The 17,399-nt window shown below is 40.2% G+C and overlaps 1 protein-coding gene across 3 annotated transcripts in view; it reads right to left on the bottom strand.

The window, feature by feature from the left end:
- si:ch211-51h4.2 overlaps positions 1-17,399 on the bottom strand; it is a 122,871-nt gene that overhangs the window by 36,487 nt on the left and 68,985 nt on the right. For all 3 annotated transcript variants that reach the window (XM_036554964.1, XM_036554955.1, XM_036554972.1), the window contains 4 exons: positions 11,001-11,100; positions 9,327-9,385; positions 8,239-8,303; positions 143-283 (listed from right to left, as the gene is read on the bottom strand). In XM_036554964.1, coding sequence (XP_036410857.1) covers positions 143-283; positions 8,239-8,303; positions 9,327-9,385; positions 11,001-11,100 — 365 coding nt within the window. The remainder of the gene's footprint in view (positions 1-142; positions 284-8,238; positions 8,304-9,326; positions 9,386-11,000; positions 11,101-17,399) is intronic.

Raw genomic sequence — 17,399 nt, 5'->3', positions numbered from 1 at the left:
CAATTAGCAGCGCTGTCCTGTATGAGCTTGAAACGGGGTGCTTTAATTCATTGCTCGCCACATGCGGAGGAGCCTCTGGGTGTGAATTTTGGAGGTCATGGCTGCCTTTCAGGAAGGAAGTTGAAAAGCTCTGTGTACTTACTCCTCCAGGGAGATGTTGGAGTAGACAAATGTGTATGCCGGCGGAGAGGTCTCTGTGAAGATGCCGCTGTTATTTGAGATTCCATCTTCTAAGACTTTTTTAACGGACATCTGGGGAACGATTTCCAGCACTGCCCAGCACCTGGGTGAAGGAAAAAAGACAGATGAATTATCTACTTCCATTATTCTATCCATTAGTTCACCTCTAGCCACTTTTGCTGTTGATTCACAACATTTCCCAACATTCCCAACTTAGAAAGTAAACACAAACAGATTCCAAATGCTCTCCTTCAGAAAAAGAATGGTTCTTAGGAAAGCAAGAGACCACATTTAAATAGTTCTGATATCTTAATATAGCTATTCAATTTAGACAAATTAGACTCACATGGGGTTGGGGGGGGCAATATATGAGGACTACAACATAATTCAGTATGCTGTTGTACTGTACTAAATGAAAACAAGACACTTAAAGCTGAAGAGTGAGTTTAAACACCAGCAGAATGTTTTCTTATACTTATACTTCTTATACCATGAATCATTAAAGAAATCATTAAAGAAATAAAAAAAAACATATACCAACTTATATTTACATTGTATTAACATTTACTGGAATATAGTACATCTCATCATTTACACATCTGCTCAGTCAGCTTTGTAAAACTGTACATCATTGTGGTGTAACCTTGTAAAAATTCTGGCAAATACTGTACAATTGTGTTTCATTTGAAGTTATATTGAAACAAAAAAATATACGTTTCTTCAGCCACTGATTTTATGTTGGGTATTTCCACCTATTAAACATTTTTGGATTATTTGCCATGAGCTCTCACCCTGTAATGTAATTCTTCTAAATACTGTAGAGAGGGTCAAGTCAATATGTTTGTGGAGGAAGATGCTGGCTGTCAATGAAAGAATATTGTACCATCCTGGAGAATAGTCGCAACTGAACCAATGTATGTGTTAAATTAAGTCCACATTTCAGGGATTATTATATGATAGATTATTGGTTACAATGTGCTTTAATTCTTGTCACCACATCACAGGAGTCTGGCTAAGAGTGATTCAGGAAGTAAAATATGGTGAATAAATTAAAGTTCACCTCATTTCACTGACTCCATTCATTATTTTTTTAGAAACACTGTCAGTAAATTTGGCATGCTCTGGCATCTTACATAATCACAGCCTAACTGTCAAAGAAATGCCGGTGAAACAGAACATTCCTATTTCCATTCCACATACCATGACAACACATAGTGAGGGACTTTTTACCTCCCATACCTGGGCATTACGTGCAAAGAGGATTATCTTCAGATCTCAATATCTAATTCTCAAATTTAAAGGAGAAAATAGGTCAACGCTGAGCGCTAGCGTGCAGCTGTGGCATATTAATTCCGATGCCTGCCTGTGACAGATGAGAACACCAAAGAAGGACACACACTCTCTCTCTCTCTATCTCTCTCTCTCTCTCTCTCTCTTTCTCCCTCTCTCTCTCTCTCTCTTTCTCTCTCTCTCTCTCTCTCTCTCTCTCTGTCTCTCTGATAGTTGCTCTTACTAAAACCCGTGGAAAAAGGTGGATAGAGCCATTCAGAAGGGAGGCAGACAAGCCCACGCTGAGAGCCTGGGAGAAAACCACCAGACTGCATAAGCAGCGGTGAACAAAGCGTTTTTGCTGGGGCCGTGATCCCACCTCTCTTACAGAAATGATTATGAGGAGGATGGGGTCAGGAACAGAGTCAGCCGCTTCAACTAGTTTCTGTATGCAAGACCTCTGATATACCGCAGCCATAACTGGAAGCAGGCCTGTGTGTATAGGTGGAGGCTTCGAAATGTGGCTGACCATCTGCGCATTGCACCATTTGACAAAGCAGCCCTCAAAAGAGTCCCTTTTCCATCTGTGGGATTTTTATGCTCTGGAAAAAGCACACAACTTTGTTTAAATTATCACATCCAAGATCAATTTGCTACAAGTAAAAATGGCACATTGCAACACTAGTAACAGAATATTTCAATAAAGTGGCAGGGAGACTGATTTATAAAAAGTCCAGCGTTAACCTGAGAGATGTAGCGTGCCGCTGTTCTGTTATGATACAATGAAAAATGGTATCTGATTAGAACTGTATCTAAAAATACTGTATCCCTTCAGAAACATTTCCACTTCACCACCTTTATCAATCTCCAGAAAATGTTTGATTTACGATGCAATTATGCAGGGCCTTCCGTAAAACAGACAATCGGGAATGTGTAATTTATTTTAATACATTTCCAATCTGTCACATTTGTAACATGCATTGAATCAGGTCTTGGAGTCTGCTGTAGTGTATTGGTTTGGTATATTGGATGGAAAGAGATGAATTGCAAGGCAATGTGAAGAGGGACGCTTGGGTGTCCTATGGCTTTCGCTGGCTGTCTGCATCCTCATGTGCTCAATATTTATGCTGTTGCTTCTAGGGCACTGGACATGTGATGTCTGTGGACACATCAGAACTAACCTGGATCAATGAGTATGAAACAGATTTCTCCTGATTACTCCATCATTGTGGACTATTTGATACAAGAACAAAAAGATCAAGGTGAGCATGAAAAAAGCAAATTATTGCATTAAAATACAAGTCCGGCCTTCAAATACAGATGTAGATGACAGAAAAAACACAGGACTCAAAAAAGAGCACAATGTTCTAACTCACCCAAGAATACTAGGGAGAAGAGGTTAAATTCTGTAACAAGTTTCAGAATGACAAAGCTTTTAAAAGCTGTCCAAATAACAAACCCAAACCTGTGACAGCAGTCTTTAAAAAATGTCTTGAGTCTTGAAACTGTGTCAGACACTCCTCTGACAACCAGGGTCAATGACATCCAACCTTTGGATAGAATGTTCACAAGCAAATGCTTTTCTCCATGTGCTGTCATCAGAAATGATTACAGGACCAATATATTCTAATTACCACTTCCGTGTCATTTACTAGTCTGGTTTATATATGTTGCAATGCTTTCTCATAAACTGCCATTTTCAAACCGCTATCAGGGTGTCACTTTTCAAATACCCCTCGATTTATGGACACGTTCAATGGATTATGGGTCCCACTTTGCTGGCTTTGAGACTATTTATCAAAGTTTATCACTTGATAAACAGTACGAGCACTCGTGCTGACATAAACTGGGTGAAAAAGGGCCCCCCATTCTCATTTTTGTGACAAATTCCAGATCACACCGGTTGACTGCAATAGCTCATCAGCAGTAGTCATCGCAGTCGGAGTTCCCCCATGATCAATGCTCAGTTCACTCTCCCCTCTGCGTCCATTAATGATGCGCCACCAGCGCCGCCTCACGCAGGGACCTGCTCACCGATGACTCAATTATTTGGCATGCAGACGGCACCAACTGAATCAAGACCACGGGGAGTGCCCCGTCACTGGGATTCGTATAGAAACAAGAAACAGGCTGAGTTTCTTTGCATCCAGACAATGTGAGGCCCGGGGAAGTGGTGCAGTGAAAAACTGCTCCTGCACCGCGTGGCTCGGGCACCATTTTTATTGCCCTTTGACGGAAGTGGCTCTGAAGCGGGCGAGCACACTGGAAATACAGATTGATATCACAAACCATAAATACATGTACGGGTCCTGCTGCACAGCAGACGGCTGCTGTATCAGCCAACTCCCACCCTGAGTTAACAAGCAAACCCAGTGCCGCCAATTCAATTTGCCTGGGGAAAAAAATAATAATAAATAAGCCTGCAAACACACTGTGGGAGGTGAGCTGAAGGAGATATTCATGAACTGGATTTGAGCTGATTTTTGTTGTGCTGCAAAAGCAGGTTAATACCTGCAAATCCCTTATAAAAGTTAAAACTAAACTGATTACTTTATGCATACAATATGAAAACAATGTCAATAAAGTCTTTTCACAAAAGGGGACAGATCTAATGGATGAAGTACTGACTTAAAATATAATTACAGATAGCAATTTCCACAATAATAAAAAGGAACTCAAAGAAGGGTTTTAAAAATGTATACCATAAGCATTTTGGACAAAAAGATGACTAACATGACTGATACTTAATCCATTACACAACATGAACATACTACATGATGAGAGCTACTTTCCCCACCCAAAAGTGGTGTGGCTGGGCTCTGACAGTCAATGAGGAGCCTGTGAAGCGTGAGTGAGCTGACACGAGGTCTGCAGATGGTGTGCTCGGCCTGAATGAGACAGGCAGCCAGGCCACACTCAGACTGCGGACAGAGCCTGCACATCTCTTCAGCATGGCTCACACATACACTCGGGTATCACTGCAGCAAGCCTTCATAATCACTCAGTGTCACACACATGCACCAACACAGACTCAAACATATACACAAGCACACACACACACACACACCTGCATGAACATAGATACAGACACATCCTTAGGCCCACATGAAATGACACTTAAACAAGCCTAACTAGGTAAATCACTTTGGCCCCTGGGGAGGCCAAAACACCACATTTGCTGTAATAATACTGCGGATTAGAAGAATGAACTCCAAAGGCAAAAACTGTTCTCTGAGATGAATGTATTTCCTGGAAAGATTATAAAACAGTGAGAGAAATGAAGTAAGAAAAAAAGCTGGTGAAAAAAGAAAGAGAATAGGAAATTGACGTGATAATGGATGATTCCTATTATTTTCTTTCTTTTCAATGCACGCCCTCCTGCGTAACATGATTATTGTCTAGTCACACTGGGAAAAATTCAGAGGTGAGAAAGTAATGAACAACTTTATATACTGCAGGTTTTCAGGTGCCTGGCCTAGGACAGTGAAGATTTATCTGTTAATTTGTTGTGGCTATGCTTGAGCAGGTTTCAACGCCAGATCATTTTTATTTTATTCTGCTGTTCTTTAGTATGAGAAGGGTGTGCGAGTATGTATGTTGGGGGTATCTCGTATTAGAATTCAGGATATATATATATATATATATGAGGAGGAAAATAAACGGTCTGGGAATTACTTCTCGCAATGTCAGACTGGGCTCAGAACCTCCAGGTAGGAAGTCAGTAAATAGGCTCTAAATTATCGCATGATATGCCTTTGATCGCCAATGCACTTCCCAGGAGGGACTGTGTGTGTATGCCTACCTCCCTCTGATATCTGTTCTGCATGGTCTCCCTCTCATCGGCAGAGCTTTTGTGGGGAAACTGTGTGTCACCTGCCTTTTCGTCAGACATCTTGTATTTCAGGCAAGGCTGCTAGAGCATATGACAACAGAATGCAGCCAAGCTCACAGTCCAACTGCTTCTGTGGTATTCAGTTTCACTTGTCTTCCTGCATGGCTCCTTTCTGCACTTTCTCTGATTCAGAGCTCAGTACTTCACTGATTTTGTACAAGAGGCCGAGGCATAAATGACAACATATTTTTCCTCATCTCCTTTGTAGGTGCATCCCTAAACATGTCACATATCCACCATAAGCAGATTTTTACATTTTATTTTGTCTCAAAGACAACATGCTGGACCTTGCATATCCTAGCTTTGCATGTTCTCAAGTCAAAGGCCATATAGCAGTCTGTCAATCTACCAGTCTACAGTTTTCTTTCTTTTTTTGTTTGCTAGTATGTACAGAGCACTCTAACAAATCACACTATCCTTGAGTAAGCAGTCAGGTCCTCCATGGATCAGCTATCATCCCTTTCCCTTCTAATATTTCACTAAATCAATATGAAACAGGCTTCCAGTGTGTTTACAAAGTCCTTCCCAATTACTGCGTAAGGGGTTTTCATTAAACTTTTGCCTGTTGTAATTTTCCTCCGAAGGCAACAGATACAGCATTTTAATGACCGTCAATAAACCCTCAGCAATGAGGTCTGAAATATTCATCACATATTAAAATGAGCGTTTTTTTCACCCTAAAACCACAAAACACTTCAAATATAGTTCAAAATGCTATATGTACAGTCTGGCACAGCTACCCCTGTAAAATGCTCTTACTAATCTCCAAGCTAAATACACATAACAAATTCCTGCAATAAAATTCTATAACAAATTACACCAATCCAACGCTGTTTTTAATCAGTGCAGAAAGCACTGTAAGCACACTACTGGGGTTATATGTAGGCCTCTCAATCAAATGACACTGGATGTGAGACTGAGTACCACAATTGTAGTAATGGATAATGTACATAAATTCCCTCAAAGATCAAATTAATTGAGCCATTGTGAACAGAGAACAGCTTAAATCATGTATGTTTTTAGAAAAATACATTTTGGAAATTTTGGATTTTGTAAATTGATCCACTGATGGAAGGGATGCTGTGCTGCATTAATAATCACAGCACACTGTTCCCTTTCTGAGATTTTCTTTTCACAATGTTCTTTTGTTATTTTCATCAGGAATGATACTCAACCACCTCATCACCTGTAACTAACAAGGCCTCTATCATTTGAGTTGGTGCAGTGCTCCTGACATGGTCAAAGGCATTGGAACGGATCATGGTCAACCATGAATGGTCAACTATTTGAAACTGATGGGAAAAAATGTAATCCCCATCCAAAATCATCATTCTTTCCATTTGTGAAAACATCTTTGCATTAACAGAGAGATGACTTTCTTCTGAACCACAGTATAAAATGAGCCCTGTGCAACCCAGTCAGGCTGAAGCAAACACCAAATGTGTTGATACAATCTTATGGAGATTCCCAATGATCATCCTCTCTTTGTCACCCAAAGGCCAGACAAAGCCAGACTGCGAGATGCAAATGAAGAGTGAAATGGTGTGTCCTGATGGTACTGTGTGGAGTCTGTGATGAGGACAAATGAACAGTAATTAAGCTGAAATGCTTGTGCAGGACACTTGGCGACAGGTTCTCAAATGAAGTCCAATCAAATGGTGATTGCCCAGGCAAAATCTGAACTGGAAATGAACAAACAAAACATCAAATATACTTCTATAAAGAACAGCTGGTTTCAGAAGTGCAGATGACTTCTTAACCCAACACTAATTGCGCTAATTGAGGACAAATCCATGTCACACACAGCCATGGTTTTTTCATATAACACACGTGCACACTCTTGACTTATCTAAAAAGCTAAAATTAAGTGTTTGATGCACTTCTGTGTGCTATTTCAAAAGTGATTCTTCTACATGAACAATATTCAACTGAAAAACACTGTGGAAAAAACACTTTGTTATTTTCATGATGAGGGATTCCAATCAACGCAATTATGTTCATTTCGAATAAGGAGGATGGTCACAGACGCTGCAGTCGTCGTGAATGTTAAACACTGGAGGAAACATTAACAGCTGCCAGAGCTGCAGTTCAGTTACAGACGATGATAAATGGCGCCTCAAAAGTGAAAAGTCAACTGGCTGCACTCAGGAGTATCAACATACATCTTCACTGGGGCTGATGGGTGATTTCATCTCTTGGATCAAACCCCTTTCATCTGCTCCAACATAATTGCTTTCGCTCTCTTGAGTAACAAAGTGCTGATTGCCAACTCAATAGGTTCTTTACAGATGATTAGATACAATGCGGGCTGTGGAAAACTTTGTTGCACTTTAGTGAGCGAGACTCCAAAAACAAACAGACTGGGAGCTACAGCAGGATCATTGGCGTTCTGAAAAACCTGAAAAATTTCCTGCCTTGTTCATTTTAATGCTGGATTTAGGATCTATGTTTTTTAAAATCTGCAGGTGACTTTCACCTATGCTACCCGGATGCAAAGCCACCATTGTCACCACTAGAGCTCTTACTGGGACTGTATCTTACTGAAAAGTCCCTTTCACAAAATTCGTGGAGGAATTATTTCAGGAACAGGGGACTGTTGACAAGATGGCACCACTTACAGGATGCAGTGACTTTGGAGTGTGAGAGTAATCTGCGGCACAGTCACACACCCCATTCTCCTGCCACCTTGGAAACCTGATACTTGGGACCGGTGAGCACGCTTGAGTTAGCTGCGCTCCATTTCCCAATATATTTCCTGATTGTTTAGCTAGGCTAAAAATTCTGTTTGGTTGTTTCTGCTACTTAAGGAGCAATCATCAGTTAATTTTAAATTTTGCACATATTATGTCCTGTTCTTAATGTGAATGGGGTATAATCTATAAGGCATCAAAACTTACCATAAAATATTTAAAACAGTGCATGTGACAAGTCCTCCCAGTACAACTCTTCTGAACCACATGATCTGAAACCAGACATTTATCAATAAATGAGACATTCACTCATAAAACTAGCTGCTGCACAAGTCTACTAAACAAGTTCAATTTCACAGCAGTGAGAGAAAAGGTACAGTAACCTGAAAAAATATGGATAACATTAGCTATTGACAACATATTTGCAACTGACAGACTATTCACAAATTCACTGTTATACAACCTACACATGCAAATTTAGTGATCTGAAATGCTATATGACATTTCAGAACATAAATGGTATATGATATCCAATACAGACTCAGTAGATGCCCACAGTTGATGCTAATGTGGCTTTCCCATTCACAGACAGGATGCAGTGCCTTGAAGCGCAGCCACCGGGAGACAGTATTTAAGGTATGTTTCCCAAGCCATTACCCACTGGGCTGCTCCAGTGGCCTGCCTGCTGTGCTGGGAGAAACAGTCCTAATGGATGCTACTGCCTCCACCTCACAGCTGGCTGCACTCAATAGAGCACGGCCATTCTTGCCTTTGCATGTGTGTGTGCGTGTAAGTGTGACTGTGTGTGTGTGTGTGTGTGTGTGTGATTGTGTGCGTGTGATTGTTCATGCAATCGCCAGAGTGGACAGGTCAGCACAGCTACCCCGCTTCCTCTGGATCTGTCAATGCGTGTGTGTGTGTCTGTGTGTGCATGTGCACGCGTATGTACACATCCTGTGCACAAGGTTCTTTTGCCATCAGGCTGGGCTATTGCTGACAGATGTTTCCCTCCCCTTGAGCTTTCGCTGAGGCTCTGGTGTCCCTTTAGGCTGCCAGCTGCCAGTAAAATGTTCTCTGCCCATGTTGTCGAACACCATGTTGGAGCTCTATGTCCCCAAGCACATCATTCACTGGGACCATGCACGTCATCAGTCAAACTTCAGTTCATTCATTACGTACTAGTTTGGACGTTAAAACTGAGATTTTAGATATTAAAATAAAGATGAGTTCACTCCTACAGCACAGTAGATATGAATAATAAATATGTTTCATCAGCAATATTGTAACATTTTTACCTGTGATTTGTTATGGGAGATTTCAGAGAAGAGGAACGGCATCACATTGACAATCCCACCTATAAAAACAAGATTGCACCAGTGAATAAAACATGCTGATAACCCTTCGGCATCTCAGGAAAGATTATTTTAAAAATACTGACACATTTTCATTTGAAATAGATTCGACTGGCAGAGTTAACTTTGATGTGTGTTTCTGTGGATGGGCCTCCTTTTTCCCAGCACATTCCATGTATAATGTTTAAGTTTTTGCAGGTGTAAACCCTTACATATTTAGCACACTGGAAAGTGACTACAGTGTGCATTTAAGGAAACAATGGTGATTTAGCTGTTAAACTACGGCATTTATTTGCCAAACCTTTGGATCATTACAAATACATAAGTAGCTGTAAATGAAAACAGGTATGCTACACCAGATGGCAATCAGAGGGGTAAGGACCCCAATAATTTGTGGTTTATTCCCTGAGGCACAATCCAGGATGTTCTAGATAAGCAAATAAAAAACACACATTTAAATACTCTTTAGCAATTTGCTACACATTTCTCAGATATCACATTTCTGAGAATTTTCCATTTATAATCATTCATACTATAACCAGAGCATTAAAAGGGTAAAGCACAGTTTTCCTTGAGTGACAGATAATAACCCCATAGATTTTCTTGTTTTCTCTAAATGGAGAAAAATGTAGTGCCTGGACCACAGTAAGATATGCAGGGATTCAGCCTGCATCTAACAAAGTGATTGTCTGATCTAACAAACTAAGTACGGTTATGAATGTAATAAAGGTTATGTATATTCCACTATGAATGTAACAGAAATCTGAATGTAATGACCCATAACCTATAAGGAACAACACATGTGACTTTGCAACTTTACCTCAGTCTTGGGCTTGTCAACATAATGACCTCATTCACCCTCTATCACTACAAGTATAACCTGCTTCCTGGCTCCCTTAAAAACACCATCCCAGGACACCAAGTCTCCCGACGCAGGGATCATAAACTCTTTGAGACAGACAGGGGCACGACAGCACTCCCTCTTAATTCAACACTCTGAGCCTAAATGTCTTTAAATGAGTTCAGGGGACTATGCGAGACACTTTCCAACTAGCGGGTCCTGTTTGCTGTTTAGTGGTGGGTCCCCAGTGGCTGGAGCTGACAGCTTGTTGCCCTCGCAGCTCCAAACCTGCAGTAACCAATTAAGAGAAGACAGGAAGCAAGTTCCCTGCTCACACCTGCGTTTTCTGAGTGCCGGGGTTATCAAAGCACCTCCTTCAGCCACTCCTCTGGGCACACGCAGCACTGTTCCTGATTAGCACATCGGGGACAGCTTCCATCCCCACACGCATCACCAAAACACATTCTGCGCACAACAACTCTTTCTTCCCCCTCCAGACCTGTGTCAAAGGGTGCAGCGGATCTCTTTCAACGGTGGCCTTTCTTTTTTGCTTTAATCCGCACACACGACCATAGGTGTCATTTACGCTGGGGATGCTGGGGACATGTCCCCACCACTTTTTGTCGTGGCCCATTTCGTCCCCACCACTTTAAAAAAGGTGTGAACATGTCGGACACGTCGCTGTTCCCACCACTTTTCAAAACAAACTGACGCCCATGCACACAACCATGTGTTTTTCTTATGCTGTGCTACATACACTGACTCAGAATACTTACCCAGCGCTACGGTGCCCATCAGAAAAGGTTTTCCTATTTGAGAGAAGTCATTTGTCATCTCTTGGTGAACTTCTGAACCCACGGTGAATGTCACAGCCACCTTGAGGACACAAAATGTGATGAAGTTAAAACAGAGTTTTAGGATTACTCCCTCTTCCCCCAAATGCACAAAAATGATAATTCATGACCCTCCATACATCGTGTCAGTTCTCACGATATATGCCACTGTATCTCAAAAGGAAGCTAAGAAGATGAAATGCGCAGTAAAAACAATCATAAAAGTATTTCCTTGTGGGATTTCATAATGAGAAATCACTGCAGAATAAAATGAACGGGTAATGATCGAAGATAATCACTATCAACGATTGACGAAAGACTGAACTGTTGACTGAGCTTTTCAGACCAAGCTACTAACAAAAGTGCAAAACAAAATTATGCTATTCTCTGAAAATGTTTTTTTATTTACAGCATATTGTCATGTTCAACTACTGTGTATATCTATTTAGAGCTGAACTTTTTGACCTGAAAATTTTATTTAAATTGCTTGAAAGGTAACCACTGGCCATTGGGATACTGGCCATGATGAGGTTGATTTGTAATGCTGGGATATCTAACTACATTTACAAAACAATTTCTCTGTGTCATATGTCCTTGTGTTAAAATCTGTGCCTTTCGATCAAACCAAGGCATAAGTAATCACACAATACAGCTTTTCCATGAGTGCCACTACTGAGGAGAAACCATGCAGTTCACATATAGCTAATCATTTTCTGCTCAGAGACCACAAGCATATTCAGTTATAAAGATTAGTATGATACACTGTTTGAGATGCAATTACCTGGCATGAATTGCAGATATCTACCCTTTTGTCTTACTCTGTTGAGCTTATCAAGAAGAGGATAGCAGTGTTAGATATGCCCAAGCTAGCAGAAAATCCAATCCATCTAATTAGGCCAAGCTTCAGAAAAGATGGCCTGCCTTATCTGACAGTATATCATAATAGTTACCTCCTGTTATCTGCGATAACATGAATAAATGGGTAGATTTGTTTTTTATGTTATGTTTTTTCCCACATATTTCCTCATAAATCCCATGCAACTCAGCGAGTAAAAATCCACTAAAAGTAATAAATTATATGATGACTCATGAGACATTTAAAGGCATCACACAAAAGATCTTCCCACCACAAGAGCAAATTAAGCATATTGAACAATAAGTGTATGTCTTTATTAGACCGCCACTATTATGCCAGGCCTAAATCCATTATTTTTGGAGGGGGACTCTCATTTTGTATTACCCCAGTTCTTTTCAGTGTGACTGCATGTGATGACATATAGGCAAAAGAAGTCGCATTAGAAACACTGGACTGGGTCTTCATTTCCAGAATGACAGCTCACCTGAGAAGACTGAATGTACTGAGGCTGGAGTTGAGAAGCTGTTAATGGAATTTCTCTAAACTGCAAGCACTCAAGAGGGCCTGCCCCAGTGAGAGAATCACAGCCCCTCTGTACACATAGGATGTTACACAATGCTGAGCTGCCCTGTGATATTTCTCAAATTACAGCATGAACATCACATTCTTTCTGCTGCTCAAACAGCTTTTAATTAGCAATATCAACAAGGGACACTGATAGAAAATTAGCAAATTAACACGTTAAACCTTGGCAGAAACAAGAACAATGTACCACTCTCCTCATTCCCCTATGTTCTGATTCAAATAACACTTTTTTTGGCAACCAGTCAGTCAAAAAAAAGCTAATCATTGTTGTCTCCTATTAGTATATTTGTTGGGTTGTTTCTTTCTGTTGTTTTTGTTGCTGTCTGTGTTCCTTCATATTTAGCAGGAGAGATTAAAAGAGTGTATGTACACATTCCTAATTCCAAATTCCTTTATGTCTTCACCAGAAAGAAATGGTTGACTAATTGATGCAACCTACACAGCAACATAGTCACAGTTTCTTGTTTTTTGGCTGGGTAGCTAAAACTGTAGCTAAAAAAAATAAAAGCTAGCTAAAACTAGCTAACAAAAGTATAAGTTGATAGCCATCATAATATTACAGTTATTATAATGTATAGCATTTTCAAAAGCTGAGTTTTTGGTCCATGCTATTTCATGACATCTTAGCCTGCTACCAAATGCTATGCACCCTCTTGTCTGGTTAATGCTTGGGATGAACTTGTTAAATTTATGTACAAAAAACTTTACTCAGGAAATAAGCAGAATGGTTTATCATGGAAGTAAGTGGCTTTTTAGCCAAGTCCTTAGACTGTATGTAGATTATTACAAGCAAATCAAATGACAATAAATGTCCACCCTCACAATACATTTGCCTCTTGGTTGTGGAAATCAGCTGAGGGACACAATGGAAAGCTGAGCAAAGTCCTCACTAATTTACATAGCCAGCTACTCTATTTCACAGAAAAAAAACACAAGCAGTTAGTGACTTGAGAATAAAACATAGGCAATGAAAGAAAGTTTTTCAACTGCATAACTGCACATTATAAGATACAAAATAAAAATAGAAATTATAAAAATACTCCCATAGTCCCAGCTTTGTTTTTTTTTATAATTTCACGTCACTGGGTTATTATACAATCAGTTTTCATCAAAGAATTAGTTGTCAACTAAAGTTTTGGATGTTTAATTGGTCCTTTAATCAATGTGATTATAAACACAATTTATTGCAGGTCCCCATTTTTAATATCCAGAGTTAATATCAACCACTGTTTTGCTGGCAGTATAGTGCTAAATGACATATTACATAATTTCACTTTATGAAGATGAGCAAATACTGGTCAAGGAGAAAAATACAGAACACTACTGTTGCTTTGAACAGGATGTCTCACGTTAATATAATGGGCATCTACTGCTGAAAATCAAACTGCTGGCAATTCCTTTTTTTTTCTCTCCAACAAAAGTGGTCAGTTTAACACTTACATTTTAGTGCTACTATGATTTGTTGAATGGAGCGCAAGCCCATGAATCCAATGGCAATCGACAATCAAACAGCACGTCAAATCAGGGCTACTTACTACAGGCCACTCAACACTGAACACAATTCATCAGAAGCACCACAGTGCCACATGAACCACCTTTCTCGCATATTGTCCAAGATCAAATATTACAAAGCAAGCTTGTCTCAGCACTGGCTCAGTAGAAATAAACTGAATGATAGATTGTATTTTTAGACTCAATGTTTGTATTTACTTCTTGACAGCAGCCAGGAATAGGAAGCATACCACTTCACATGAAAAAGCTTTACTTCTTTGTGAACATTTTCTGTGAAAATCATTTTGCTAGTTGAATGGCAGATCTTACTACATTTTGTTGTGTTACATCCTGAAGGTTGTATGCATTTGAATGGATTTCTTTTCTTACAATAAGCAAAACATACTAATCATTTTAAAATTTATTTTTTAAAATGATTTTAAAAATAAATTTGAATTAAAAATAGCAAACAAAAAAATCCAGCTTGGATAAGTATTCACCCCCCTGAGATATTTTGCATTTAGTACTTAGTTGCATCCCTTTTGCATCAATTACAGCCTCAAGTCTTTTGGGGCTTTTGCAAGCTTTTGCCCACTCTTCCATGCAAAACTACATTTTTTAAAAGTGTGGCTTCCTCCTTGCTGCACTACCATACAGCCCAGATTTGTGAGGTACCTGAGCAATTGTTGTATTATTCACAGTTTCTCAGTAAGGAAACACTGTACGTCTTTCAGTGTTATCCTTGGCCTCTTGGTTACTGCTCTGACTAATGCTGCTCCTTCCCTGGCTGCTCAGTTTTAAAGGACGACCTGGTCGACAAAGATTGTGTCTTTCAAGATTTAAGATTCAACTTCTTGACAAGTGATTTCACCCTGCTTTGTAGGATACCCAAAGCTTTGGAAATCTTTTTTGTATCCCTCCCCTGACTTGTGTCTGTCTGCAACTCTATCCCGGAGTTGTTGACTTTTTTTTGTCCTATGGTGGGACCCCACATAGACAGGTGTATTTAACCTTACAAAGACAGATGTATTCAATCAAAACTGTTAATCACCTTCGGCTACACACAGATGGATACCACCCAACAGACTATTTGAATTCTGACGGTAACTGGCTGCACCAGTTTTTCTTTTTTTAGGAAATTTAAAGTGTAGAGTAGATTGTGTAGATCAGAAGGAAAAAAACCATCTAAATTGATCAAGGTTTCAGGCTGTAACACAACACGATGTGGTAAAAGTCCAGGGGTGAATACTTTTTCAGGCCACTATATATCATGTTAGAGCATCAATGCCAAAAATGAATAAAACTCCTTTCTATAAGGAAATGATATTCTTTACCAAAAATGTATGTCCAGTGCCAAAACGGAACCAGACATCAATGGGCAGATTCAGTCATTAATTACATACTATCCAAAAAATGAGTCATAAAAATGACTGTGAGCAAAAGACATCTCTGAAGCTGTGTATATTTCCATGAAGTAGAGCTATGGTGAAGAAGACACTGATTGTAATACATATCCTGTTGATATTCTGTAGGAGGTAATGACAATTCCTTAAACGCTGAATAATCTACATCAATTTATGTTGAACCAACCACACCGCTTAATTTATTCACCTTCTTTTCCAACACATTTTTCTGTACAGAACTGAAACATCTTACGTTACTCAATGTCTTGTAAGGGTTACAAATTGTGAGAAATCTGGCATTTTGAAAAGAAGTGGAGGGTCAGTGCTCAGCAAAAGGGAAAATGGAGCTATGTGGGCAAATTCGTCCCAATTCCAATGTATTCCCAGAAAGCAATGTTGCACTTTAAAGGGATGAACATTTCCCAAACTTGATAAAGCAATGGGAAAGGTCATTTGTTTGATGAAACACAGGCTTAGCCTTTTACTTTTGGAAACATTTTCCAGTGGGTAGTTTCCTGTGCACTATATTGATAGAAGGACATTGTACTGGCTCAGAGAAAGCTAGTACTTTTAAACTAGAGCAGAAATTGTCCACAGGTAAACATTCTGCTTTTAAGCACCTCGGAAAAAATGACCTGGATTAGAAGGTAGAAGATTCCATTAGCTGCACAGGTCTCTTTAAGCTCTAGAGAAAAGGCTAAGTGACTTTCCATCTCCTAGCAAAAAGCTTCAGTGGATTGTGTGATGGTGGTGATATTAACCAAAAGCTGTGATTAGCTTGTACCTGACTTGACGTTGTCAGAAATCCAAAGTGAGGGGGGAGAAGGGGTTGAACTGCAAAAGCACACATTACTGAACAATGGTGAGTGAGTCCCTCAGTGGCTGGTGTCTGTCTAAATATACCTCCCACACACTCCCTCTCACCACAAAAGCGGCAGTGGGCTGGGGCGGGCACGCACACTGCACTCGCCAGCCTGGCCTCTGCCACTTAACCCCTACAGTAACCCACGGATAAGGTAGGATGAAAGCCTCAAGGAGAAGGCAATACCCTGCAATTCTGAGTTGTTGGGGGGGGGGGGGGGGGGGATAAACAACATTCAAGCCAGCAACCCGCTTTCTAAAGCTAAGCCCTTCAAAAAGCACAACAACCAAGCCGCACTCTAATATCTCCTAATGCACACAGCAGAACTGCGGACGAGCTTGCCGAATCCATTTCACAGGATATCAGACCGGGGCCAGGAGGCCGGCAGCAACTGAGGCAGCAGAATGATAGGAGGGCTAAAGAGCTGACATGTGAAGGTAGCACATTCCTCACAAACAGCCTCTTGGTCCTCCTCCATTTCTCGCACGACTCGTTATCAAATAAGCCACACCGATCAACCTGCACCCCCATGTAAGTCAAGCGAGAACATGACAGAGGAGCTGCTCAAGCTCCTAAGCTCCTAATGCACAGAGAAGCAGCAGATGGCGGCAAGTATTTCAGTCAGAGGCTACTGAAATGCGTGCGTTGTTCCGAATGAAAGCAGTGGTTTTTTTTTTCACCTCACTTTGTAAATATCAAAACTATTTAACCTGGTGAGAGTCCAAATTGTTACAAGATATGGCTACATAGTAATATTGTGTAAAACTGAGACTAGCTCCATCATTCCTGTTTTTTGTGATAAAAAAAAAAACACCCACCCCCATACAAGGGATTTCATACATTTATCCTGGACACATAGGAGCATGCACTGAACACATCACCTTGAAAAGAGATAAAGCACTGAACACTCCTGCAGAGGTTTCTCCTTCATGCATCATGTCATCTTCCTCATTGGCACATGAGCAAGAACCACTTGAACCACTCAATGAAAGTGATGCTTTAGATGTGCATTTTTAACAATTTTAACAATGAAGCATATTTCAATAAATCTAATCTTAGCTTATACTCTAAGCATTCAAAGATACTTTTTTAGACTTGGCTTCCCCTAAGACGTAATCTGGCAATCTAGGGACTCTAGATTGCTA

The sequence above is a fragment of the Megalops cyprinoides genome, chromosome 2 (assembly GCF_013368585.1).
Source record: "Megalops cyprinoides isolate fMegCyp1 chromosome 2, fMegCyp1.pri, whole genome shotgun sequence".
NCBI classification, from domain to species: Eukaryota; Metazoa; Chordata; class Actinopteri; order Elopiformes; family Megalopidae; genus Megalops; species Megalops cyprinoides.
Note: the sequence above shows the minus strand (reverse complement) of the source record. Positions and strands in the feature narration are given on the sequence as shown.